The sequence below is a fragment of the Mustela nivalis genome, assembly GCF_964662115.1.
Source record: "Mustela nivalis genome assembly, chromosome: 5".
In the NCBI taxonomy this organism is placed as follows: domain Eukaryota; kingdom Metazoa; phylum Chordata; class Mammalia; order Carnivora; family Mustelidae; genus Mustela; species Mustela nivalis.
In genome coordinates this window covers 88561144-88587707 of record NC_139024.1, presented here as the reverse complement: position 1 = coordinate 88587707, position 26564 = coordinate 88561144, and the positions used below count along the sequence as shown (strand labels likewise).

The following is a 26564-nucleotide window of genomic DNA, read 5'->3' as shown; positions in this document are numbered from 1 at the left end:
TCAACGTGGTGTTGATTCCAGCCATTCTCCAGATCAGCGGCTAGCAATGCAAGATTTGATGATTACACTTGGCCCCAGAAGTAATTCAAAGACACATTAAACCAGTAAAATCCCAAAGCATTAAAAAAGACGATCAAAAGGGGCGCCTGGGTGGCTCAGTGGGTTAAGACTCTGCCTTCAGCTCAGGTCATGATCCCAGGATCCTGGGATGGAGCCCCGAATCGGTGCTCTGCTCAGCGGGGAGCCTGTTTCCTCCTCTTTCTAAGCCTGTCTCTCTGCCTACTTGTGATCTCTATCAAAAAAATAAAATAGAAAAGAAAAAAAGCCGATCAAAAACAAAATCTCTGGCAACTAGTTGGATCAGGCTTGAAGTTTATAATAGAAAAACTCTTACAACCACTTTCTTAAGTCTGTCTCTATTTTTTAAAAAAGATTTTATTTATTTATTAGACAGAGATCACAAGTAGGCAGAGAGGAGGAAGCAGGCTCCCTGCTGAGCATGCAGGGCTCATGACCAGAGCTGAAGGCAGAGGCCTTAACCCACTGAGCCACCCAGGCGCCCCAAGTTTGTCTCTTTTAAAGAGGCACGTGGCTCACTGCCCCTACTGCTTCCTGAAACAGATCTATTTTCCACATACATATGGTAAGTGCGGACAGGAATATACGCTGACAGCCATGAACAAGTCACATACGAAATCTACGTATCATACAAAAGGACTCGTTTTCCTCAGAAATGACAGTTCCACAACTTGTTTAGGAAATGGTATATCACAGTACACGATACAGCAGGGCATTAATTTTTATAACATCTATTTCCATAAAATTCTAAGTTAAGAAGTATTCTTTTGCTTAATCCTTTGAATTGCACCGAGGCACACACATTAGATAGTCTGATTCTGCAGGCAAGATGAAAACATTATTCCTGTATTTAGTATAAAACAGATCTGTGACAGAAACCCTGCGCTTCCACACTCACAAATGCTCTTTTCCCATGGCTTTCTGATACATCATTTTAAAGTAATTTGATTTCATAATGCTTTAAAGTTTAACATCTATTCTTGGCAGGTTAACTCTTGAGCCAACCAACCTAATTAATTACCTCATAACCTGGCACATTTTAAGGCATTGTTCTCATTCTAACTCAACCTCACAGCTATGTTTGAGGGCCCCATGAGCCAAAAGTGCAGCAAAGCTGATCTTAAGGGACCAGGGCACACAACGGTTAAGCATGTTTCCAAGTCTTGACCTATAGCCGGCACAGCCTCACCAACTACTCAGATGGCAATTGAGGCAACAAAGTGACAGAAGCAGAGGAAGGCCCACATAGAAGGGAGACACAGATGATAAACACAAGCACAATCAGATCCCCCTTTTAGGTCTCAGTCCCTGGGAGTCTCGGTATTGGCCTACGGCATCGTCACCAGTGGGATAGACAGCAATACCTTTGCAGTCTAGAATATGCAAGGAGAGAGTCCAATGAAGCCTAAATAACATCCATGCCAAAGAAAATCTCATCCTGAAGCCCAGCAGAAATAAATGGTGGGCATTTCCCTAAGGCAGATGGCATGGGGGCTCAGAAATCTACCACTGTGTTGCTAATAGGAAAACACCCAATTGGCTCCAAGGGAGAAAGCTCTCTTGGTAAGCCTTGGTCTTCCACAGGATATGGGACCAGAGGAGACTAACAAGGTCAGGGCCCAGGTGACCGATGTAGGTAGTGCAGGAATTCTTCATGTAACATGCATGGGTCCCTAAGAAGAGTCTATGAACACAGAAACTTCCAAGCAAAAATTTGAATATATGTATTTTCCTGGGAAAAGGGTCTTTTCACAGACCCAAGAATAGATTAAGAATCAGAGCTAAAGAAAAGGACTAAGTCAATCGCGGGCTAGGCTAAGGAAGCCACCAGATACACCTCAGGGCCATCCAAGTCTGAGACCTTGCAAAGTTGTCACTGAAAAGCGAGAACAGGGATTCACAGCAGAGACAACTGAGCACTGTTTTTGTGCTCTTCTTTGTAGTTATATTTCAAGTTCCTTTCAAAACAAGGCCCTAGAAACCCCCGGGTTCAAGTACGTCCCTGAGCTTGGTCCACTGCTGTCTTGTATTCATGCCTGGGTATTTGTTCATCAACTTTAAACCCCAGGATAGAAGATGTGACACGGCAGAACTTTCCCTTCCGTGGCAGGAGTCTTTTGCTGACGTCAGAGGTGGTGGGGGCAGGCAATGTGGAAAACACACTGGAACTTTCCCTTGGAACTGGGCTGTGATGACAAATGCCTGCTAGATCATCATCATTTTTTCCCTGACCCTCCCTCTAGTTTCTCAAGATATAACAGAAAATAATCTTCTTTGAAGATACTGGTAACAATTCTAAGAGACAAAACGCGCCACCGACGTGCCGTGCATTCAGATATGCTGAGGAAGAAAAACACAAGTTCGTTAATAGAAGTTTAATGAAAGGTGGCACCACATATTAGTAATAAGCAATTTCAAAAAGTTAAGATACTTTCAACAAAATAGATGGGTTAGATCTTCCCATCCTTTTTGAAATTGGTTTTTATTCTCTCCCCATTTCTAGGCCAAATGACTATAGCAATACAGCATTTTCTAGCCTGTAACTGCTGGAATCCACATAGCCCCATTTCTTACCCAGGAATTCACTGCCCCAAGCACATTTCTATCCGTTAGACTTGTAGCTACCCATCTCCTCTCTCCCCACAACGCCAGTCACTTTCAGATACTGGTAAATGCAAAAAGGATTTTTAACTGGCAAAGCATGGCCCATCTAAAGTCAGCCCAAGGGCAGTTTCCAGACTCACCTGGGTTTAATTCAACTGTCGAATGAGTTGATTGATGCGTTCACCTCGATAGCCAGGTAAGCCCACCTCCTTCAGGAAGCCCACTCTATTCTTGGTAGTGTGACGGGCCACTGAGAGATGGAAAGGACGCAAGAATGCAGAGATCTCCTGGAAATTCTTCCCCGGAAAGGCAATTTCATGAATGAGGTCTTCCAGGCAAATAACACCATACTTCCCTGGGAAACATAAGGGTAGAGATTCCTTCGCTCAACATTTGGCTCATTATAAACCATGAGGCTCTTACATGGCAGATATGGGCACTCTGGTGGTTTCTTGGGACTCCAAGAAGAATACGACCTAGATCTGACATCAAGACCACCAGAAATCCTTGCTTTCTACCCCTACTGACCCCTAAGTGCAACACTCACCCAGGTGCTCCTCAATCACTGTATTATCCGTCAAAGGGATGGTTTTATTCTTGACCTTGGCTTGTCCACGTTTCAAGATGAGTTCCCGGACAGACTTCAGATTTGGAAACCTATGTGAGACCGAATGAGGTACAGCCTCATCAGGCCCCTGCACACGGTGTGGCACTGGCCCCTCAGTCCTGCAGCCTGGCTGAGATTCTCCCACCACCCCTTCTTCCTACCAAGATATCTCCTGCAAGCACAATGCAGCTGGGGTGCTTGAAGTACACAAGTGAAGAGGGCAGAAAACCAGAGTGGCCCTGACTGAGTAATTAGAAATTAAAATATACGGATATAAACATTCACCATGCAAAAAAATTTTTACTTTCCCAGGTAAGAATAAAACAAGTGCTGGCTTACAGTTCAGGACTCTGGCCTCAGATGACCCTGTACCCAAGATGGGGGCAGAGTTTGAAATTAAATCCCGGCCTCTCCCAGGTTTTCATTTCATTTGAAGGAACACAACTTTTACACAAGCACGGCCCTTAGCTTGCTTCAAGACTCCAAGAGTTAATTTCTCTTCTACCCCCGACTCAGCCCTAGGCTGCAAGTGAATGTGCCTAGAGGGGTACTGTTCATGGTGCGTCAGCAGCAGCACGGGTAGCTCTTGATATACCTGCCCCGTGTTCCAAAGTTTCACGGCCAGCAGCTGATTTCTGGTAACCGTGGTCACAACAGAATGTTTCTTTGAAATAGCAGTGAGCTCCTAGGCTTGGAGAACAGCACTCTGGGTATCCTAATGTTCTCCTCATGCTCAAATACAATTTAGTATGAATACACACACAAACACACACACCCCTTACTCACCCCCAGGCCACATAAGGTTCCACTATACGCAGCATTTTTATGGTCTGGGGGGTTACTCTGAAAAAGACACCACTGAAAATCTTCTTCAGGCGAAGCCTTGCAATGGTCCTCTGCACCAGTGAACTCACCCCATTAATCCTGAAATGCAGAGCACAGGGAGTGAGTTTTATCCAGTTTATGTCAGTCCAGCAAGCACCTACAAAATGTTTGCCACTACAGGGGATCCAGAGAGCAGGACACAGACTGCGTCTTATAGGTCACGCCAGGAGCTGGCAGGCATATAGAGAGATCACTCTCACATGATGTGGAACAACGCCTGAAGGCTACAGGAACACAGAGATGGGCCCTGATTCTGTGTGTGTAGGGCTGTGCATGTCAAACCAAAGAAGATGACTTGCTTCTGTGGGCAGTAAAGCCATGACAGATTCTAGGTAAAGGAGATACACTCCACTTTCTTTTTGACTATCACTGAGAAGAGCATACTGGACAGATCTGAAAGTGTGACACCAGAGGCAGGGAAACCCAGTAGTTTCCCAGACGTGGTAGTCTAAGAAGAGATTCTGGGAAGCGGTAGGGAAGGTTAGTAACGGCTCAAAAATATTTAAAGCCCACAGGTTTCTGGTTTGGGTGACTGGGTATGGGAAATAGAAAAAGGTAGCTATACATGCAGGTAGACTGAGAAAAGTACAACTAATAAGGAAAAAGCTTTAAGAACTCTCTCCAGAACTAAATATGCTTCTCTACTTGACCTCAGTTCAGTTCCTAGAAAGACTCCTTGCAAGGCACCTGGGTTGCTCAGCTGGTTAAGTGTCAGCCTTCCACTCAGGTCATGACCCAGAGTCCTGGGATTGAGCCCCACGGCAGGCTCTCTGCTCAGCAGGAAGCCTCTTTCTTCCTCTTCCTCTGCCCCTCCCCTCTCCTCAGGCTCTCTGTCAAATAAATTAAATCTTAAAAAAAAAAAATACTTTATTTATTTGACAGAGTGAGTACAAGCAGGGGGAGCAGCAGGAGGAGAGAGAAGCAGCTCCCCATTGAGCAAGGAGTCCGATGTGGGGCTTGATCCCAGGACCCCGGGATCATGACCTGAGCAGAAGGCAGAAGCTTAACCAACTGAGCCACCCAGGCGCCCCTCAAATAAATAAAATCTTTTTTTTTTTTTTTTTAAAGATTCTAACCATTTATTTGACACAGAGAGACTCGGAGAGAGAAGAACACAAGCAGGGGGAGTGGGAGAGGGAGAAGCAGGCTTCCAGCTGAGCAGGGAGCCTGACTTGGGGCTCCATCCCAGGACCCTGGTATCACAACCCAAGCCAAGGGCAGATGCCTAATGACTGAGCCACCCAGGTGCCCCTCAAATAAATAAACTCTTAAAAAAAAAGAAAAGAATGGTCCCCAATTCAGAACTTTCTATGCCTAGAAAGTCCTCCCCCAGGTCTCAGCTTCAAGATCCTGCTTTAAAGTGTCTTAAACCAGTAAGGGCCTGGCAGCAGTCAACCCTCCTAGCACTGGGTATATTTTCATGCCTATCTGCCTAAGGTCAGTCTCATTAACCTTACAGATGAAAACTCTGTTGTGTTCAACCCTGAATTCCCAGCACAACTTGCCTTAGTGGCTTAAAGCCTACTGTGCTCATCTCCCTAGAAAAGGGTCTAAAGCTGAACCAACACTCTTCTTCAGCCTATGGTATCTGTCAAGTTCCCCACCTTTGGATGCGTACAACAAAGGCCAAGGAATGTTTATCTGGCACTTCCAGGCCACGAGGTTTCACTTCTAGTCGTCTGAGGCGCACCCTGTCACGCTGCTGCCGCCAGGAATCATGTAAGAACCATTCCAGTCGCTTAAACTTGAGCTGTTTTCCTTTCTTCTGCTACAGAGAAGGCAGACCATTGTCACCATTTTGTATGTCCATTTTTTTACTTCTATAAAAGTAATTCATTAGTCAGTATCAATTGAGTGTGTTTCCCACTGTGTTCCTTAAACAGAAGCACATCTTCCATGTAAGGGAAAAATGAGACACCCAAGAGAAGGTGGAGTTACAAAAACTCATAAAGTACTAGGAAGCGCCTCCAATGAATAAACACGTTAGTTTACATGCCGTTAGCCAATGTTTACCAACCCATGTTTATAGAATCTAACACTGGGTTAAGCTTCATGAAGTACAGAATAAACATGAGCCCCTTTCATTGCCCTGACTCCAAAATATGTAATTTCCAAAAATGTTGAACAAACAGCAAAAGTTGTCTGCCCTATCTGAAAAAAATACATTTTCTTCCAGGTATAAAAGCACGTTTGGTCTTTCGAATCACTTAGTATGAGCCTAAATAGTACAATGTCTATTCCATTTTTTCCTTAACAAACTCTACTCCAGTATTTTACCTGCAAAAAGTGTTTTATAAATACCTGTTAAAGTAAGACATGAACCATATACCTCTTAGAATCTATGCGGAAAGGACTGTCCATACCAAATCTAGTTCAAACACTGCAGACACAACTCACCAAATACACATTCTAATTCCCTTCTCTTGGTTCCCCATCATTACCTCTTTCTTGTCCAAAAGTGCCTGCTTTGCTTGAGTGGCTTTAAGGGCCTGATAAGCCTTCCTCTTTTTCAGGAGATTTTCTGGAACCAATGGGATCTTTTTTCTTTGCCTGATACGGAAAATTGCAATCAGCGGTAATGTTTAAAAAATAAATGTTAATGGATTTCTAAACCATTTCTTGGTCTTCGAGCAACACCACGCTCTTCAAATTCCTTTAGACAGACTTCGCTGAAACCTGTGGTTTCTGACTCCAGTCCTCAAAACGGACCCCTTAACATTCACTCTTTCCTAAAGCTGTAAAAAGTCATGGACCCCTTGGCTACTAACCCCCCCGTTTGCCTCCAAGGAGCTTTTACTGCCACAGCCTTTTAAATCACACTAGGAGCTACGTGATTCCCGTAAAACCCCGTGGGGTTGGGACCGCTGCAGTTCCATCAGCAGGGGTAACACTTAAGCCAGGCTGAATGAACCCAAGCCCGGCACTCTTCAGTCCGCAGCCAGAAACTCAATCCTCTCCGCTCGAGGTAACCCAAACTTCACGGAGTCTCCCTCCGTCTCATCGTCAGCCCGAACCCTACGGCTCCTTCCTCCTCATCCCACCCTCTGTAATCTGGAGTCTTTTCTAATCTTTCCCTTCAGTCCACAAGTATCCTTATTTTCCGCCGCTACGGAATAAACACTGTGGATGGTACCAGATGCTTAAGACCCCACTAGAGAAATTCAAAGCCCAAACACTCACTCTTGCTCCGCCATGTTTCCGAAGCTGCGACGACTGCTCATGCGCAGCCCCACCACGTAGGGGAAGAGAGGCCCGCTCTATAGTTACTTGACCATAGAGACCTGTCTTCCTGCTCCCGGTGTACCATCCCGGCGGCCGCTGCCCGGCGCCCTGCGAGCGGCCGTGAACCGCTGAGGTCTCGCTAACACAGGTTTCTGCTAAATGTTGCACCAAACGTTCTTCGCACTGCTTCCAAGCCCTTTAGGGTCATCCTCCAATCGCGCCCTGTTCCTTGACGCTGTATTCGTTTGATGCCGCCGGCGGAGCTCAAAAACGAAGCCGCTTCCCTCGCTTGCACCTACGACTTCCGGGGTGGAGGGCGCGCCGCTCCTCCGGGTTTCCCTTCGGCCGCGCGAGTCCGGGAGGGAGGACCGCCTGGCGTGGTTGGCCCTTGTTGGGTAAAGAGAGCTGGAGCCGAGACTTTGGCTCTTATGTGTGGGTGGAGGTGTTTGTGGAGGACTTCGGGTGGGAGAGAATGCAGCTTCGATTCCATCGGCCTGGCGCGGTCGGTGCGTCCCGGAGCACTGGTCCCAGCGGACCTTGATTTGCTTTACCCCTAAAATGGACCTGCCTAATAGCGTTAGGAGGATGATGTGAAATACTCGATATAAAGCGCTTAGCACTATGTCTGACTGTAAGCAGGCAACACTATATTAGTTAGTAATGCTGGGTCGAAAACTAGAAATTCTTCCCGCCATCTCACAATCTTCCCTGCTATGGCTCTCACCACGGGATTTGCTGCCTTCTTTCCTGGTCTTCATAAAACAGTGAAAACCCTCCAGCGCAGCGCTGTCTCCAGCACTAACATGCATAGTAATCCCCTGAGGGTCTTGTGAAAATGCAGATTTTCATTCAGTGGGAGGTTGAGAGGTTGATACTCTTGTTTTTTAAGCGTGCTTCAAATGATCCCAAGCTTCAGATCTTGACCTGAACCAAAGGCAGATGCTTAAGAGCTGAGCCACCCAGGTGCCCCTATTTTTAATATTTCTTCATGATACTAGGAGGGCAGGGGCCATAACTGCCTCGCTCGTGGCAGTAGCTAAAGGTTTAGCGGAGGCTTCTCAATTTTGGCACTACCAGCTTTTTGGGCTAGATGATTCTTTATTATGTGGGGGCTCTCTGTGCCTTGTGGGGATGTTTAGCAGCATCCCAGGCTTCGACCAACTACATGCCAGTAGCACTCCCATCCCAGATACGACAAAAATGTCTCCAGGCATTGGATGTCTAGCCTAGTATGTATCCCAATGTCATCACTTGACAATGGGCACTTACAGGCATCACCATGGACTTTATCCTATACTGTTCCACTTACCCTAATTAGATGGAGTGCTCTGAAGGCAGGGAACTTACCTCATGCTTTTTGTCTTCTACAACTCCTGTCACAATAGTGGGCACTTAAAGGGGCTTTTTTAAATAAGCTCAAAGCATCATATTGGTATGCGCTATGTAACTAGTCCAACCAGAACGATAGTGCCATATACAGAGCTCATTACCTATGAATCAACGTCAAAGGACAACACAGTCTTTGGAGTCCAAGACTGATATGAGGCTCCTCACTCAGCGTTTCACGTGTGTCTTACTTTGTAAAAAGGCAAAAGCAAGGATCATCTAAGTGTAAAACATTTATTAGATAGTAAACAAGGAACAAAAATAAGTCACTATTTTGTAACTGTATCTATGTACAGATAAGAGGTAAGTTCTGCGGTACTGAAAGTATTAAGAAGAGGAGGAATTTCAGGGCAATTAACAATACTGGCGGAAAGAGACTTGGAGGCCATGATTCAGGAAAGGTTACGAATGCCAGCAGATGGTGCTAGAAGCGTACTTATTCCCAGTGCCTAAGCCATTGTTCCACAAAGATCCAGAGGAAAAGATGTCTTCAACCCCAAATTATTCACTAACTGAAAGCATGTTGTTTACTGAGCATTGACCATATGCTCCAGCACTAGGCAAGATATAAGACCTTTTATTTCAAAGTGAGGATAGGAGTAAGAATGAAGAATAATGGGCCTCAAGAATCATCTTTTTTTTTTTTTTTTTTTAAATGAGTTTAGTTTAGAGAGAGAGAAAGTTTAGAGAAAGAGAAAGAGTGTGTGTGCAAGAGCAGAGGGAGGAGCAGAGGAAGAGGGACTAGAAGACTCTGCATTGAGGGCGGGGCCCCACACGGGGCGCGATCCCACAGCCCTGCGATCATGACCTGAACTGAAATCAAGAGTTAGATGCTCAACCAAGTGTGCCATCCAAGTGCCCCTCTTTTTAAAATTATTATTATTTTTTAAAGATTTTGCTTATTTTTGAGAGAAGGAGAGAGAGTTGGGGGGAGGGATTAGGGTGGGGGCAGAGAATCTCAATCAGACTCCCCTGCTGAGCGCAGAGCCTCCACACAGGCTTGATCTCACTATCCTGAGATCCTGACCTGACTTGAGCCAAAACCAAGAGTCAGATGCTTAACCGACTGAGCCACCCAGGTGCCTCAAGAATCTTATCCTTTTTAGCATATTGTCTTAGGCCTTTTTTCTTGACTGCTGTAGTTGTCTATTACAAGGGAATGGTTAAATAAATTATGAAAGACTGCAATATATGCAATGAGGCAGGTTTTCATGTCCTGAAATCTTAGTGGTATTTTTTATTTTTTGGCCTGCTGATCTCCATGTCCATTTCCTAACAGTATCCTATTTCTCTTGTGTACTGGTCTCTCCTTCATCGCGTACTTTGTCCGAGTGGAGTGGGGTATCAACTCTAAATGTTTGTCCTCCGAGTATATAAGCTGAAGGGATCTCTGGAAGATCTTTCCAACTCCTCCAATCTGTCCAGTGAGAGGGGGATAAGATGGTATCAACTTCTCTAGGTTGGGGGGCACCTTGGTGGCTCAGTTAGTTTAAAGTCTGACTTGTCAGACTCCTGGTTTTGGCTCAGGTCATGATCTCAGGGTCATGAGATTGAGCCCCATGGCTGGCTCCACACTTATGAGGAAGCCTGCTGGAGATTCTCTCCCTCTCCTTGTGCTGCTCCCCCTGTTCAAGCTCGCTCTCCCTCCCTCTCTCAAATGAATAACTAAATCTTGTTGGTTTTTTTATTTTAATATTTTATTATCTGACAGAGAGATACAACGGGAGAGGGAACATAAGCAGGGGCAGTGGGAGAGGGAGATGTGGGGCTCAGTCCCAGGACCTTGGGATCATGACCTGTGCTGAAGGCAGACGCTTAACAACTGAGCCACCCAGGTGCCCCAATAAATAAATTTTAAGAAACAAAAAACTTCTCCCCTCTGGGTTTTGAATCTTGAGCAGGGTGACGATGGGAGAAACATTGGAGGTTTGGGGTAAAACTTTTAAGAATTTTACCTGCGAAGACCTGCAGCTTCCTTCTTTCTCAAGATTAGTGGTTCTTCAATTTTCCCTTCAATCCTTGTCTTTCCTATAAAACTCCATTATGCTGGTTAACCAAGTGGATCAGTTTCCGCTTCTTGCAACCAGGCTATAATAACTCTCAGATACTTGGTTACATTTGAAAAAGCAAGATACAGAATAGGGTGTAAGAGAGTGGCTCCTGCTTGTTTTGTGTTTTTTTATTTTTGGCTATAGATGTATTTATATGTAACAATTTTGGAAGTATATACAAAAAAGTATTGATGGGGGTTATTTTTAGGAAATGGGAGTGGGGCCTGAAATAGGAAGACTTAGATTTTGTGCTATGTTTTTTATTTATCCTATTTGTATTTGTTTAAGAGAAAAATGGTTAAGCCTCTGCCTTCAACTAAGGTCATGATCTCAGGGTCCTGGGATGGAGCTCCGTACCTGGCTCCCTGCTTGGCGGGGAGCCTGCTTCTCCCTCTCCCTCTGCTTGTGCTTTCCTGCTCTCACTCTCTCTCAAATAAGAAAATTAAAAAAAAAAAGAAAGAAAGAAAGAAAAAAAAAACTGTCTAGGTAATTACATTTTTGTGATTTGCCTGTTTGATTTTTTTTTTTTTTTTTTTTTTTTTTTTATTTGCCTGTTTTAGAAACCTCTTGACTATTTTTTAAAGACTCCGTTCAGGACATTTTGTGGCTCTCTGGCTTGGCTCCAGGGTTCCTTTCCTAGCATATTCCACAACAGGTTATTTCTGTATTGTCTGCACTTTGGGATTATTTGGAATTGTTTAGGAGATCCTGGAACAGTGCCTTCTCAGGCAAAACCGCCACACTCACTGCACCCAAAAGGGGGCTCCATCTGCAATTTCCAACATCGTCCCCAAACCTCTTTCTTGGATAATGAACCTTGAAGTTGACTTCGTTTTGCTTCAAGTTTTCCTTGTTGCTTCCTCAGAGAGTGACATGGGGTTACCAGGAATCAGGTGGGAAAGAGATTAGTGTGAGAGCAGCCAGATGAGCCTAGAGTTGGGGAGGACCTGACTCAACATCATGCTGATGAAAGACAAGCATGAGGGGGCCGAAGTAAGAAGGAAAAAGGAGAGAGCCTGTGAAGGGCAGCATGCTTCTGAGGGTCCAGGACAGACCCAGGAAAGCTAGAGTAGGAAGCAGATAACATGCAGGAGGTATGACCAAGAGCAAAACAGAAAAACTCAAACCTCCCCTGAATTATTTCAGGAATAATGGTGCTTAGCTTCTCCCACCTTTCCCACTTCTTCAGTAACCTCATTTTACACCTTAAGGAGTGCAGGGCCGGGACGAAGCTTCCTAGTTTGTTGGCAAGGGAGTAGAGGCTGAGAGAAACTTAACATGAAGATCTCTAATTATGTGTTAGACAAGGTCCTAGAACCCATTTCTAGGTTCAGCTGCCAAAGGTACTTTCTGCCCTTTGCACTGTTTCTTACCCTGTTGCACTGCTTTCCTGGGTCTTCACAGAAGTGGTTTTTTTTCCCTGAGGATCTTCTTGCCTTTGCAAGTGTGTTCAAAAGCCAGGCTCTAGCGCATGCCCATCGGAAATACAGATTAGGGGGGCACCTGGGTGGCTCAATGGGCTAAAGCCTCTGCTTTGGGCTCGGTCATGATCCCAGGGTCCTGGGATCAAGCCCCGCATCAGGATCTCTGCTCGGTGGGGAAACTGCTTCCCTTCCTCTCTCTCTGCCTGCCTCTCCACCTACTTGTGATCTCTGTCTGCCAAATAAATAAAAATCTTAAAAAAAAAAAAAACAAAAGGAAATGTAGATTAGGGCTTGAAGGCCTTTTAAGGGCAGCAACATAGACACAGGCTACCCATATTACAGAAAGCACTTAAGACTACAAAGGTGCTCCTACCATTTGTGTAAACCAGATTTCCCCACATATTTAACCCTATATTTACAAAATGCCTTTACCTTTATTCCTGCACCAAGTATGAGACATTTTTCTCAAATGTAACTGAGGATATACCGAGAAGGACGTTGGAATATAGGCAGCAACTCTACCAAAGTGGTTGGCTGGGAAGAATTTTAGCCTTAGTTTCTTGTCTCCTGAACTCCACTCAATTCCCCAATATAATGCAATTATTTGTGTGCTTTTTTCCTCTCTAGACTGTGAGCTCCTTGAAAGTAGGTGTCAGACCTGAATTATTCATGTATCCCCAGTACCTGGCACGGTGCCTGTCAACTGCTCAAGCTTTGTACGGTGGCTGATGCTCTCCACCTGCCGCTGGATACCCAGGAGCCCTCACTCTGTCTTGGAGAACAGCCACAAGGGTGAAGCAGAGTCGGAGCCTGAGGCTAGCCACTGGAGGTCAGCGCTCCCAGAGTCCTGTCTGAGTGATGCTGTTTCAGCGTCCCCAGACTGTGGTTTCTTTCTCTTCTCTTTGCCCCCCAAATAACCCACTGGCCTCCTTCCTGGGACACAGCCCCCCCCCCCCCCCCCGCCCATACACAGGACTGAGGGGTTTAACCATCTGTAAAGGAGATGCCTGGTCTTTCTCTGGGCACGTCCCTGGCGAATAGAGGCTGATCTTAATCAAGCAGCCAGGCCATCCTGCCTGCTTCATTCATGAGGCACTCCCATTGCCAGTGGCCCAAAGAGGGGTAAGGAATGTCATGTTGGGCACACATTTGTCATTTGTTCTTAGCAAGAGAATCTCAACACCAGGGCAACACTGCAAAAGACATTTAGGGATCCATCCACTGATGTAACTATTCTAGCAGTAAGGATTCTGACTGCTCTTAGTTCTAGGAGAACAACTTCCTGTTTATATATTGGTTACAGAATCTGGATTTCCTAACTGCTACTGCTTTACCAGTGTGTGTGTATGTGTGAGGGGGGCACAATTAAACCATAACGAATGTAAGCGTAAATCCTAGGCCCCAAAGAAAAACCCGAGGAGTCTTCTACATTTATCCCCAGAAATACATTTCACCCTATGGTAGTTTCTCTAACAATTTGGGCGGAGTCCCCACTTGTGAGGGCAAGAATTCAGAAGGGCCTCAGGGGGCTGATTTTGCACACAAGTTTACAGAGGTATTTCTCAATGGATCCAATGTGTGAATCCAGACAGAAACATGTTAATTCTGGCATAAATCTTGTGTAAAATAGTTTTCTGTCCCTATCCCTCAGCCTTCTTGTCCTTAACTGAAGCAAAAGAAATATGACTGAAGAAACCTCCTGAAGATTGAGGCTCATTCATGTAACTTCTCAAATGACTCTATTTTTCCTTCCTCAGTTAAGGACTCATGTGACAAAAGCAGGGAGGGAGGCCAGATATGTACATGACTAACCTTCCTCACTGACCAACCCTGTTGGATCTGAAACTGTTTGGAAAGGCCGATCAATTACACTCCTATCCCCTCACTAGTTAGGCTCCTGTTTGGGAACGATAAATCTATTTCAATTGAACTCCCACTGAACACTTACCCTTTTCTTCTGGGGAAAGAGCCATTCCTATTTGCAAAATCAAGACAATCACAGTTGCACATTTTCCCAAATCTTTGGCTGTATTGCAATGGTTGTTTCATTTCGTAATCTCCAACTAAACATTTCCTAACCATGGATTAACAATATAGTTACTGACTGGTTTCTTTTAACAGTATTTATCCAACATAACAAAATAAACTGCAATTTGTTATACTTTTTTTTACAAAACATTTTATAAATATTTTTACAAAATGTATACAAAGCAATTTCAAGTGAGACATACTATACAAATGAAGGTATTTAAGCAAATAAAGCCCACACCACACTGACAGTGAGTGACGCGTCCTCTATAAGTCAAGTCAGTCTGTAAGGCCTCCCTAATCTAACAAAATCTACTAAATTCTTCAGAGCTAAAATAGTTCTTTTTCGTAATTGCCAGTTTAAAATTTGCTTTATCTTTAGGCAGTACTTAAGGACACAGAAAATCAAATGCTTAATAACAAATGCACACTTTTCCACAACAACAACAGAAAAGAAAAAAAAAAAAAGAAAATGATTTTTGTTACTGAGTACAAGTAGTTCTAAAACTTAACCTTGACTAATGAACCTGAACAACTGAAAGTTGGCCGTCCGAGGCGGAGCTCCCTTACCCTTCGCCAGAGGGGGCTCGACATGCGAGTTATGACCCATGTGCGCATAACCTAATCACAGGATAAAATACATTTTCGTAATCTTCATTTGTCATTATCTAGAATCTTTCCTCCATAGAAAGTAAACTTACATACAAGGACACAAAAATTTACAAGTTTCATTTTGGTGAATTAGGCTCTCCGTTTGCTAGACCAATGTTAGGGCTTGAAAGACCCTCTGAGATGGTATTTAGAAAGGCAGGGGTTGGGGTAGGAGGGGAGGATAGGGAAGAAGAGGAGGTGACAAATGTACATGAAGTTTATCTTTTCTCTTAAGAATTCCACTGATTGGCAGTAATTAATGTAACCCATTAGTTGCCTACATGACGGCTTCCAGGTAGAGAGTTCCACAATGAGAAGAATTTGATTAGGAAGGACCATCCTTAAGTCTTGCTAGGAATGAGGGGAGCATGAGTCCTAAGAGAAGAAGAGCCTACGAAATCATGGGGTTCAGGGCAGAGTGTTATCCCAGGGCTGCCCAAACAGAAAGTTCCAACTGGCAATACCAACTTATCCTTCTAATATGTTACAATACAGGAAAAAGGGGAAATCTGCAACTTGGACATTGGCACAAATAAGGAAAAAATGGGAACCCTAAAATGGCCCAGATTTTCCAAGTTCTATTGGCTGGGGTGGCGGTGGGGGGACAAGGACAAGGTACTTTGCTTTTATGAAGACTGGCTGTCTGAGGGGGCTCCTTCGAGGGCAATGCGGGGGACAGAGAGGGACAGGGAGAGTCTGGGTCTTCTGCTGCCATGTTTTCCAATAATCAGAAGCCTTCCTTTCCATTGCAGGCCAATCTGGAGAAGAAGCGCCCAACATGATGACAATGGGGGTCATCCCCGTTCTGGCAACACCAGAAACAGATGCTGGCACCGTGCGAGAGTGGAGACCAACGGGTGCACCTCTAAAGCCAGAGAGATCAACAGAATAAATGAGAGAGTGCATGCACATGGGAGGAAGAGTGGGTGTGTCCACACTGTCACCAGAGTGAGCTCTAGATCTGAACAGCTCCGGTACCCGCATGCACGCGTGGGGTAGGGTGCGTATGAAATACCGTTATGTCGCCTTCCCAACAATGGGAGAGACTGGCTGGTTACAGTGACGCTGAGGATGAAGGGAACAGCAGAGATGGGATGGGATGACTGGGGACAAGAACACAAGGAAGGAAAACGGGAAAAGCTCCCTGAAAAGAAATATAAATAAAGCAGTAAGTCATGTTCACTAATATGAACACGGGTCGCACACAGACCATGACAGGGCATGTCCTTTGGCTCTCAAGTGGGAATCCCGTGTCTCAGATCTTTTCTTTCAGTGGGGGGGCTGGCTGGTTACTTTGGTTTGTCTGTGTTTTGGTAATGATTGCTGCCGGGGGACGGGGAGTGACTACTGTTCTCAGACAAGAAGCAAAAACAAGGCCAAAGTCCCCTTAAAGTTTAAACTGAAAAATTACAACACAGTTTTCGAATGAAAGTGCTTTGGACGCTTGGCTGTTGGTGGGAGAGGGGGGTGGAGAGGTTAAATGAAAGGAAACCCAGCAACAAACAAAAACATACAGCATATGTTGACTATATCCAATTAGAAAATGCAAAACGCTTGTTTTTTTTTCTCAATAGTTCACATATATATGCTTTTACATATATACATATTATATTCCTCAAGGCTCTATCCCGGCCTCCCCTGTACACTGTGCCACTTAACTGGTTTCCGTTTTCCTTTATTTAGCCTGGTGAAATGATCTCAAGTCATGCTGTTGCAACTAAGAACAGAGCATTCCCTAGATGAAACTCAACACGCATCGGCTGAAAAGCATGAGGCTTTGCTCTGGGAGCGTCAGAAAAGCACTTGAACGATGAGCAAGGAAGCCCTGCAACGTGCCCTGCTGGTGTGCTACTGGCTGCTTCTTGGGGAGGGTGGGGGGGTGCTGCGGCGTCCCCGGCAGAGCAGCCGGCAACTCACCGCTCAGGGATGGCTGAGGGGGCACGAGCCGGTGGTCCACCCTCCCGACGACGATGACAACAGACCCCAAACGGCAACATTTGGAGATGCGGTGGGATATTCTTTAAAAAGTAGCTTCTATCAGTCCTGTTTGATTTTCTTTAATAATAAGTCTGTTCTTTTCAAATGACTTATGATTGTCAGAATTTTACCCAGGGCCAAGTGTACTGTGATCTCAGCGAGTTAACGGTGTTTTGTTTCGTTTTAAATTAAAACACGTAAACAAACACAGAAATGACTATTAATAAGCACTTTCGTAACACTTGAAATGTGTCGGGCCTATCAGACTGCTCTCTAACAAGGATTCGTTTCGCGAAGGGATCTCCCTGTAACCACGACGAGTATTGCTCTGAAACAAAGAATGGGATCGAGATCAGAAAGAACCACCTGTGATGAAAGATCAAGCAGGCTGGAGACAGGAGACCGCTTCCATTTGCTTTTGCCAGGAAAGAACGTGACTTGTCCGGGGCTGGGGTCTCGGGGCGGGTAGGGAAGGGCTGTGGCTATTAACACTCCAGGATACTATTTACAGCTGCTTCTAAAATGGAGTCAGTTTCTACAATGCCTTCACTGTGGTCCGGGATGAACTTTTCCAGGCAGTTTTCCTGCGAAGCCATTGGAGAAAAGTTGGGGAAATCTAACTCAACCGAGCCGCTAACCGCGGGGTCACTCTGGGGCTGCCGCCCAGCCTTTTTGAGTTCCAAGATGTTCTTAAATGTTGTTTCTAAACTCTTAGTGAGCTGCAGATCTGGCTGGGGCTCGCCCGACCCTTTCATGATGTCTGTGTGTAAAACTTCATTCTTTGGAGAATTCCTCAGAGTTTTGTCCTGGAAGGAATTGTTACACGTCATCTCCAAGTGAGAATCTGCTAGGATACTGGAGAGTTTGCTCTCAGTTCCATGATCCGCTCGGGATGAGGTTTTCCGGGGCCCTTCGGGGCCGGGAGAGCACTCGCTGGCCTTCAGGGATTCTCTCCGGCTGCCTTTCTCCTCGGACGCACTCCGGTACTGAGCTAAGCCCGCCTTATCAAATTTCAGTGCCCTGCCGAGGCATTCAGTTTTTTTAGAAATGTTTCCTTCTGCGGAGACCACAATGTGATTAGGCACTAGATGAAATTGGTCATGATTCGTTGGTTCTGCCAGGCCTGGTTTAGCTCGGTCTCGGCCCTGGGCCTTGGCGGTCAGGTGTAGAGAGCTGGCGGCTTTGCTGCCATGCTGGTCACTCCGGCCAAACTGGGTCTCGGGAGCAGCTTTATCAAGTTTGAAGGAACAACAGAAATCAGCCTGAAAACCCTCTGGAAATGGGAACAAAAAGAACACTGAGTGAACTCTGCAGGAAGGACTCTACAACAGACCCCCACAGTGGGTCAGGTGCAAACCCAGTCCAGCCCAGTGAGCCAGTCCCTCATGTCCAGGAACATGCAGGGGCACAACACTTGAAGGGGCTTCCTGGACAGTAGCCCGGGCTTCCAGACAAAAGCTTAACCTCTTTGACCAGGAAGATGCGTGGTGACAAATGGGAAAACCAGATGAGCCAAAAGCTCCGCTTTGTCTTAATTTCTTAGTGTTCTCTTTCTTGTTTTTTTTTTTTTTTTTTTTTAAGTTTATTTACTTATTTATTTAAATAAGCGCTACATCCCACCTGGGACTTGAACCTACAACCTTGCCATCAAGAGTTGCATGCTCTACCGATTGAGCCAGCCAGGTGGCCCTCTTAGTGTTATCTTTTTTTTTTTTTTAAAGATTTTATTTATTTATTTGACAGAGAAATCACAAATAGACGGAGAGGCAGGCAGAGAGAGAGAGAGAGAGGGAAGCAGGCTCCCTGCTGAGCAGAGAACCCGACGTGGGACTCGATCCCAGGACCCTGAGATCATGACCTGAGCCGAAGGCAGCGGCTTAACCCACTGAGCCACCCAGGCGCCCCTCTTAGTGTTATCTTTAGCTAGTTTTTTTATTTTTATTATTTTTATTTTTTATTTTTTTAAAGATTTTATTTATTTTATTTGACAGAGAGAGAGATCACAAGTAGGCAGAGAGGCAGGCAGAGACAGAGGGGGAAGCAGGCTCCCTGCTGAGCAGAGGGCCCGATGCGGGGCTCGATCCCAGGACACTGAAATCATGACCTGAGCCGAAGGCAGCGACTTAATCCACTGAGCCACCCAGGCGCCCCTCTTTAGCTAGTTTTTATTATTATTATTTTTTTCTTTAATTAATGGCTGCTCTGAAACAGTCTGAAAACAGAAATTCGATGCTAGTAGAGCTGGGTTTCTCCTTTGGAGCAGAGGGCTCTGGAATGAGGCTTTAGGTCAGGGGTGGGAGTGGACACACTGCTTGTCTTTGAGTGATGGCACTTGGGTCCCTGCGGACACATGTGAGAGGACCAGGCATTATAAAGCTGCACTTTGCCAGAAGCACAGAACAGACAGTCGACACACATCCAGAATGGTATGTGCTTGGAAGGACAATGGCATGTGTAGTAAGCGGGTCTATGAATGAGCCCTGCTCTGTGCCAGGCTTGAGGAGCCCAGGGTGGCAAGAGAAATGTTAGGATTGGGGAGGTTGAGGGCACAGAGGCAACCGGCTGTTACAGAAGGGCAGAAGAGGTATAAGAGGGCTATGGTGACACCTGTAAAACCGAAATTTGAATTTCTTCACTAAATCACAAAATGTGAGATGTAGGAAACACAGCCTTGACACCTAAAAAGAAGACTCCATCCAACAAACACCGGCTGTGTGGACACAACACACAGGGGGATGAAGCCCATCCAGGTCCTCGGGATGCTCGTGTCTGGGGCGCTGTGACAAAGCAGGAGGGTTTATCTGTAAGTCCAATTCATTGTAAGGCAAGAGGAGACTGCAGGTTCTAGGATAGAGGGACAGAAATATATCCTACATTGTTCCCTTTCTTTTTGGAAAGATCTGAGGATTCTCATAGTTGCATGGCATTTCTTTCAGACCTTTCCTTTAGGCTGAGTGTAAGGATCATTTATTCTTTTGAGAGATTTCATGAGCAGAGTCTTGATATCCAAGAATCAAGTTATAGTAACGGAAATACAGTCACTAAAAAATAATAGTCTAACAGTAGGGGGATGGTTTATTTTATTTATCTTTTTACAACATTAATTTATTTATTTGTCAGACAGGGGGAGACGGAGAGAGACCATGAGCAGGCAAAGGGAGAAGCAGGCTCCCCGCTGAGCAAGGAGGCCGATGCAGGACTCCATCGTGACCTGAGCCCAAGGCAGAATCTAACTGACCCAGCCACCCACACGTCCCTAGGGGAATGGTTTAGCTAAATTCTTAAATTAATGTATTAAAAACTGATTAACTATTATTTTGAAGACTCTAGCAAGTGATAAGAACTTCAGATGTGTTAAATGGAAGAAAATTAGAATAACAAAATAATATCTAGCATATGATTGTAACTATATGTAAAGGATGTATGCAAATGAGAACCAAAACTGGAAGAAAACTGGGAGAAATAAGAACTTTTTGTTTATAGGATGGTGCAAGTATGGGTAAAATTTATCCTCCATGAATAGTTATAATGTTATTTGATTTTAAAAAATATTAGAGGCCAGAAAAAAGGAGGAATTTTTTAAAAAAGTGTTCTTTTGTTTTTAAATATGTATTTGTCAGAAAGAGAGAGAACACAAGCAGGGGGAATGGCAGGCAGAGGGAAAAGCAGGCTCCCCTACTGAGCATGGAGCCCAGTGTGCAACTCAATCCCAGGACCCTAGGATCATGACCTGAGCTAAAGACAGACGCTTAACCAACTGAGCCACTCAGGCATCCCAAGGAGGATTTTTTGGGAAAAGGTATGTATGTATGTATGTATGTATTTATTTGAGAGAGAGAACATGAGAGCACGGAGAGGGTCAGAGGGAGAAGTTGACTGCCCGCTGAGCAGGGAGCCCCATGTGGGACTCGATCCCAAAACCCAGGGATCATGATCTGAGTGGAAGGCAGACGATTAACTGACTGAGCCACCCAGGGGTCCATATTTTTATTTTTTAGAAGATTTTATTTATTTATTTGAGAGAGAGAGAGAGAGAGCACAAGTGGGGGGAGGGACATTGGAAGAAGGAGGGAGAAGCAGACTCTCTGCTAAGCAGGGAGCTCTGTCTACATGGGGTTCAATCTGAGTCAACCAAGCCCCCCAGGAGGATTAGTTTTATTTTATTTTTATTTTTTAATTTTAATTTATCCCAGGATTCCGGGATCATGACCTGAGCTGAAGGCAGTCGCTTAGCCATATGAGCCATTCAGGGACACTTAATTAATTAATTAATTAATTAATTTTTAAAAGATTTTATTTATTTATTTGACAGACAGAGATCACAAGTAGGCAGAGAGGCAGGCAGAGAGAGAGAGGAGGAAGCAGGCTCCCTGCTGAAGCAGCCTGATGTGGAACTCGATCCCAGGACCCCAGGATCATGACCTGAGCCGAAGGCAGAGGCTTTAACCCACTGAGCCACCCAGGCGCCCCCCCTTAATTTATTTTTAAAATATTTATTGAGAGAGAGAGGAAGAGAGTACACAGAGGGAGAGGGAGAGAGAGAGAAGACTCCCCACTGGGCAGGAAGCCCGATGTGGGACTTGATCTGAGAACCCCGAGATCAGGACCCAAGCTGAAGGCAGAGGCTCAACCAGGTGCCCTAAGGATTCATTTTTCAAAGGCAGAACGTGTTGGGGCATGCTGAGCATGGAGCCTGCCTAGGATTCTTTTTCCTCCACCCACTACCTCACGCTTGCTCTCTCTCTTTCTCAAACAAAAAAGAAGAAAAAAAAGCACAAAACAAACAAACCAAAAGCCAGCCCATGCGAAAAGGACACTTAGATCCTCCTCTGTCCCCTCGAGAGCAGGAAATAATCTCCCACATGCAGAGTGCTCTCCCTGTACCAGCAGATAGAGAGACATCCTTATTATCAGAAACAGGGAATTCAGGGCCCAGAAGGTATAGAAACAGCCCATTTTACTTTTCACTAATTTACTATTCCAGCCCAAATTCTGTTTAGAATTCCTTACTAACTGAAGCTCCCAGAGTAATGTCTTCTTTATCCTGTCAATTCCTCACAGATTTATTGTCTGTTTGTCTAAAAAGTATACAAACTGCCTGCCTTGGTCTTTCTTTGGGGTTCAATTTCATTACTGGGTCTCTGTACCTGTGTAATAAAACTTTTCTTCTCTCCTGTTAATATGTTTCATGTAAATTTAACTCCTCCAGCTAGAAAAACCTTGGCCAGAGGAGAATTTCTTCCTGTCCTTTGGTGCAATCAGTGGGAAACTGGCAGGGGAAGAGAAAGGTATTAAACGGAGCATCTTAATTTATGAGCTCGCAGGCAGGGCCCCTAACAAAGCCTTGCACAGGGTAAGACAACTCGATAATTTGCTGAGGCTTACATGCTTCTGGGAAGGCTTCTAATTTAATTTAGTTCTCAAGAACTAGAGAAAGGGGGCGCCTGGGTGGCTCAGTGGGTTGAGCCTCTGTCTTCGGCTCAGGTCATGATCTCAGGGTCCTGGGATAGGTGGCATCAGGCTCTCTGCTCAGATGTTAAAAGGCATCTGAAATGAATCTGGTCATTTCAGATGCCTTTTAACAAAGTACACCCATCCCACTGCGTCTTTGAAACTAACGAAGCAACCAGACATAAAGATTTGGTGTCTACGTTCTACTCACGTCCCATTTAGCTCCATTCATCCTTGTCACGTAAAGATGCATTTTTTGAAATTGTAATTTTTGGGAAAAGGTTATTTACGTTTATAATGGGGAAAAACAATCACACAATGAACGTGGAATCCCAGCGTGGGTTTTCTAGACTACAGACCCCACTGCTCACTCTGGGTTGTTTCTTCCCAGGATTCATTCTGTACTTTCAAGTTTCCCGCCCAGCGGCGGTTCAGAAAGACTCCCCACGGCCGGCAGCCCGGAACCCCGGCAGCACCTCCCTTCCATTTTTCTCTGACATTTCTTACCAGGATCTACAAGTGCCAGACGCTTGTCTCGGGACAGAGAAGCTCTCTCCTCTTGGTTGAACATTCTGTCGATCATCACCATCTCAGCAGAGGGATTGATCCGCTGAAAACAAGACAATCTGGTCATTTCAGATGCCTTTTAACAAAGTACACCCATCCCACTGCGTCTCTGAAACTAACGAAGCAACCAGACATAAAGATTTGGTGTCTACGTTCTACTCACGTCCCATTTAGCTCCATTTATCCTTGTCACGTAAAGATGCATTTTTTGAAATTGTAATTTTTGGGAAAAGGTGATTTACACGGATTTCTCGAGAGGGTATGAAAACTAGGCCTGCCTCCCTTGCTTCCCCCGCATCTCTCTGCAGGTGCCCACACCGAGCAGTTTAATAGGCTCTGCACAAAGTGGTTTGATGCGCACAAAGGCACTGACTTTCTTCTCTGTATCTGTATCTAATCTGACGTATCTTATTTCCCCTCTGCTTAATAATATGTTAGAGATCTTTTCATGAGGATGACATTTTTCTTGATATTCTACTATGATTTCAATGTGTTTTTTAGAAGACTTTCCTTAAAATTATTTTTTGCTGTGCAGAAATGAAGCTGAAATTATATTTGTGAGTCTTATTTAACATGAAAATTCATAGCAGATATAAGATAACTTGACCAAGTAAGTGGTCCTTTCCTAAAAAATGGTAAGAGTTAAGTCTTTTTAATATCTCAGCATTTTTTTTCCTGAAATGGTTATCAATATAAGAACAACTATTTCAAAGTTTGGAGGCAAAATTTAAAGTAAATATAAATTATACATATATATAAGTAAACACACACACACATTTATACTGTATCATGTAAGTACATAATGTAATTCAACTAAGCTCCCAAGGTATATCTCAAAGCTGATCTTAAATTGGAAACTGCCTGTAAGAGGTCAGTTTATAGGTGAAAGCCTGTATGATTTCAGATTTGGTTCTAAAATCTCAGAAGAATAGGGGGCACCTCTGTGGCTCAGTGGGTTAAAGCCCTTGCCTTCGGCTCAGGTCATGATCCCAGGGTCCTGGGTCTGAGCCCTGCATCGGGCTCTCTGCTCAGCGGGGAGCCTGCTTTCTTTCCTCTCTCTGCCTGCCTCTCTGCCTACTTGTGATCTCTGTCTGTCAAATAAATAAATAAAATCTTAAAAAAAAAAATAAAATCTCAGAATAGGTTTGGTCTTTCAATCATTTCCTGAGGCATCTTCTTTCTCTAACTGGTGTTTTAAAACTAAGTTTAGTTTCTCTTTGGGATGATGAAAACTTTCTGAATTTGACTAGTGGCTGATGGCTGCAAAACCTTACGAACATACTAAACACCATCAAGCTGCATATTTTTATGAGACTGATGCGCTGCCTACTGCGCTAAGGAGGCACCTAAGCTGCATATTTTCAGATCGTGCATGAACTTTATGGTATGTTAATGATCACTCAGTTAAAAACAAGATAAAGCTAATTTCCACATCTGTCATCCCCTGGGCTTTTCAGATGTTCTTCTGAACAATGTTCCCCACATCTCTGGGCTGGTGAGAGGGAGCTGACAGCATCAGAGTGTGCATGGGGGCTGGGGGCCTCAGATGGTCCTAGTCTGTTCCCTAGCTCTGCTAACTGCTCTGCAAACCCAGTAGCTGCAGGATGTTTGGCAAATTACTTAACCAAAGCCCTGGTTTGCTCATTTAGAACCAGGAGAACCACAGCACTCATCAGGTGTGGGCAATCATGACAAGTGCAGCGAATGCCAAGTTCGCTTGGCAGGAGGACCAATCAGGTGGAAGGTTTTCTACAGTCTTCAGTATCTGTGCCTTTGAGATTATGTTGGGAGAATGTAATTCCCTGAAGTTTTTTCCTCTCTGAATTACTAGCTGTGACCTGTGGGGTCTTAAAAAAACAAATACACTTGGTAGCATGAATTTTACCATGGCATCTTCTAGAAGCAGGCATCTGTATTTGTTAAGCATAGCTTGGGTCCTTTTTAGGAGCTGAGTGGCAACTGTTTCAAATTCATTGTCGACTTTAAAAAAAGAGAGAGAGAGAGAAAATGGTAAGAGAGTGCAATCACTCACTAGGTCTTTTCTTTCTCAGGACTGAAATGCATTACTCTTCCATTACTCAAACATGTCTTGCCTGTGACAGTCTTCTCTTCTTAGGTTAGCTTTCCTTGATTAAACGTGCTTCTGCACTTTCCCTCACTGTCCACTGTTAGGTGACTGGGGAACTCATCAAAATACTACCTTATTTTAACTTTAATTAGGAGGCCAAAACTAGAATACTTCTAACATGACCAATAAAAGAAAACCATAAAGCACAGACATGCAATAAATATCAATGAATAGAGAAGATCTGTTAGTCTAGATGGGCAAACCTCCACTTCCTTCCAGTGCTATGAGAAACGGAAACAGCTGAACAAGGAAATTAGGACTTGTTTTTTTAGGACTGGTTTTATGTAAGGACATAAACTAGTTCATGATATCTTGCAGGTCTCAGTGCTGTGGCTCTGTCCTTTTCCTGCCGGTCTCCAAAGGTTTCCCATTTTCTAGTCACTCTGTGTCTTCACATCCCTGTGTCATGCTGGATCTGGACCCTATTCTCCAGATGCAGGGGACTGACTGGGACTAATCTGCGCTCAGATCAGAGACCGCAGCCAGGTAAGCAAGGCTGGTGGCCGCTGCAGGCGGGGTGAAAGCAGCGGAGGGCAGCATCTGCAGCTGGCCGTCCAAACAACACTTTGGGTTCAGTGCCCCCTGAATTGGTCAATAAAATACTCTGACCTTTGGGTATCCCCTCACCGAATATTGAGAAGAGTAAGTCACAACCCTAAACAGGGACCACAGAAATGGAGTAAACTGGGAACAAGTTAGGTCTACAATGAAAGACACGAACATGACCACCATCCGGGAGCCACAGGGCTTTCGCTCTTCTGTGGGGCATCTGTACGATGGTGTCTGGTGTCACAGGGGTGCTCTGGGGTGACAGCCTGTTTACCTTTCTTCAAGTCTTCCTCTGTGGGCATGGAGCCCTGGCACACGTGGTAGGACAGGAGCCTCTGTACCGCATCTCTTAGCGATCGGAACTGACTTTTGTCGGGTGTCACAGCGTGGGCTTGGTCCCTCTGTAACTGCTGGAGAATGCTTTAAAAGAGGAATTGCCAATGTCAGTGGAGATCTGTGGCAGGAAATCTAGTCATGATGGCTATTTGCATGCAAAGAAAGTCAGACCTACAGGAGTGTTATTATTCATAGGATGGTGGTTCTGTGTTTTCTTCAGTGTCATACTTTGTACACCATGTTGGGAGTACAGTTTGGTTGAATTGTCTCCACAGGGGACTCACACTATGACCTTGGCTTCAAAAACATGGTGTTCCGACCAACCCCTCATGTGGGGGTGCTCACACGGATCTTGGCAATGCCTGACCGTTGGCCAGCTAAGCTTATGCTAATATTTCTGTTCCAAACACAGGAATTTATCAAACCACGCTTCTCCGCAGAGACCCTCTGGCCAATCAAAGGGTAATGTGGTATGCTAAAGACAAGAGAACTATTCTCCTTCAGAACAAACGAGCAGACAGTAGACTCAAACTATAATTGGTACACAGCTGACCCTGTAACAACATGAGGGGGCTGGGGGCACTGACTCCTGGCATAATCAGATATCAGTATATTACCTG

General features: G+C 44.9%; 2 protein-coding genes and 1 long non-coding RNA gene across 11 annotated transcripts in view; 1 reads left to right on the top strand and 2 right to left on the bottom strand.

The window, feature by feature from the left end:
- Positions 1 to 734: 734 nt before the first annotated feature.
- On the bottom strand, positions 735 to 7702 carry RPL7L1 (ribosomal protein L7 like 1). 2 transcript variants are annotated; one of them, XM_082733092.1, is made up of 7 exons: positions 7355 to 7702; positions 6616 to 6724; positions 5779 to 5942; positions 4076 to 4213; positions 3230 to 3339; positions 2823 to 3037; positions 735 to 2418 (listed from the first exon to the last, which is right to left on the bottom strand). In XM_082733092.1, the coding sequence occupies exons 1-6, from the start codon at positions 7393 to 7395 to the stop codon at positions 2829 to 2831; spliced, it is 771 nt and encodes a 256-aa protein (XP_082589218.1). In that variant the 5' UTR covers positions 7396 to 7702; the 3' UTR covers positions 735 to 2418; positions 2823 to 2828. The 2 variants fall into 2 exon arrangements, with proteins under 2 accessions (XP_082589218.1, XP_082589219.1); XM_082733093.1 differs by having other exon boundaries at positions 5779 to 5939.
- LOC309865976 lies at positions 7460 to 16128 on the top strand. 3 transcript variants are annotated; one of them, XR_014312361.1, is made up of 3 exons: positions 7460 to 7544; positions 12885 to 13086; positions 15689 to 16128. It is a non-coding gene; the product is annotated as an uncharacterized lncRNA (long non-coding RNA). The 3 variants fall into 3 exon arrangements; XR_014312362.1 differs by having other exon boundaries at positions 7477 to 7544; positions 12939 to 13086; XR_014312363.1 differs by lacking the exons at positions 7460 to 7544; positions 12885 to 13086 and adding an exon at positions 13256 to 13601.
- The window catches only part of BICRAL (BICRA like chromatin remodeling complex associated protein), a 105962-nt gene continuing 93664 nt past the window's right edge, over positions 14267 to 26564 (bottom strand). For all 6 annotated transcript variants that reach the window (XM_082733033.1, XM_082733035.1, XM_082733032.1 and 3 more), the window contains 4 exons: positions 25883 to 26028; positions 24817 to 24911; positions 22872 to 22974; positions 14267 to 18186 (listed from right to left, as the gene is read on the bottom strand). In XM_082733033.1, the coding sequence (XP_082589159.1) occupies positions 17399 to 18186; positions 22872 to 22974; positions 24817 to 24911; positions 25883 to 26028 (1132 nt within the window). In that variant the 3' untranslated portion in view covers positions 14267 to 17398. The remainder of the gene's footprint in view (positions 18187 to 22871; positions 22975 to 24816; positions 24912 to 25882; positions 26029 to 26564) is intronic.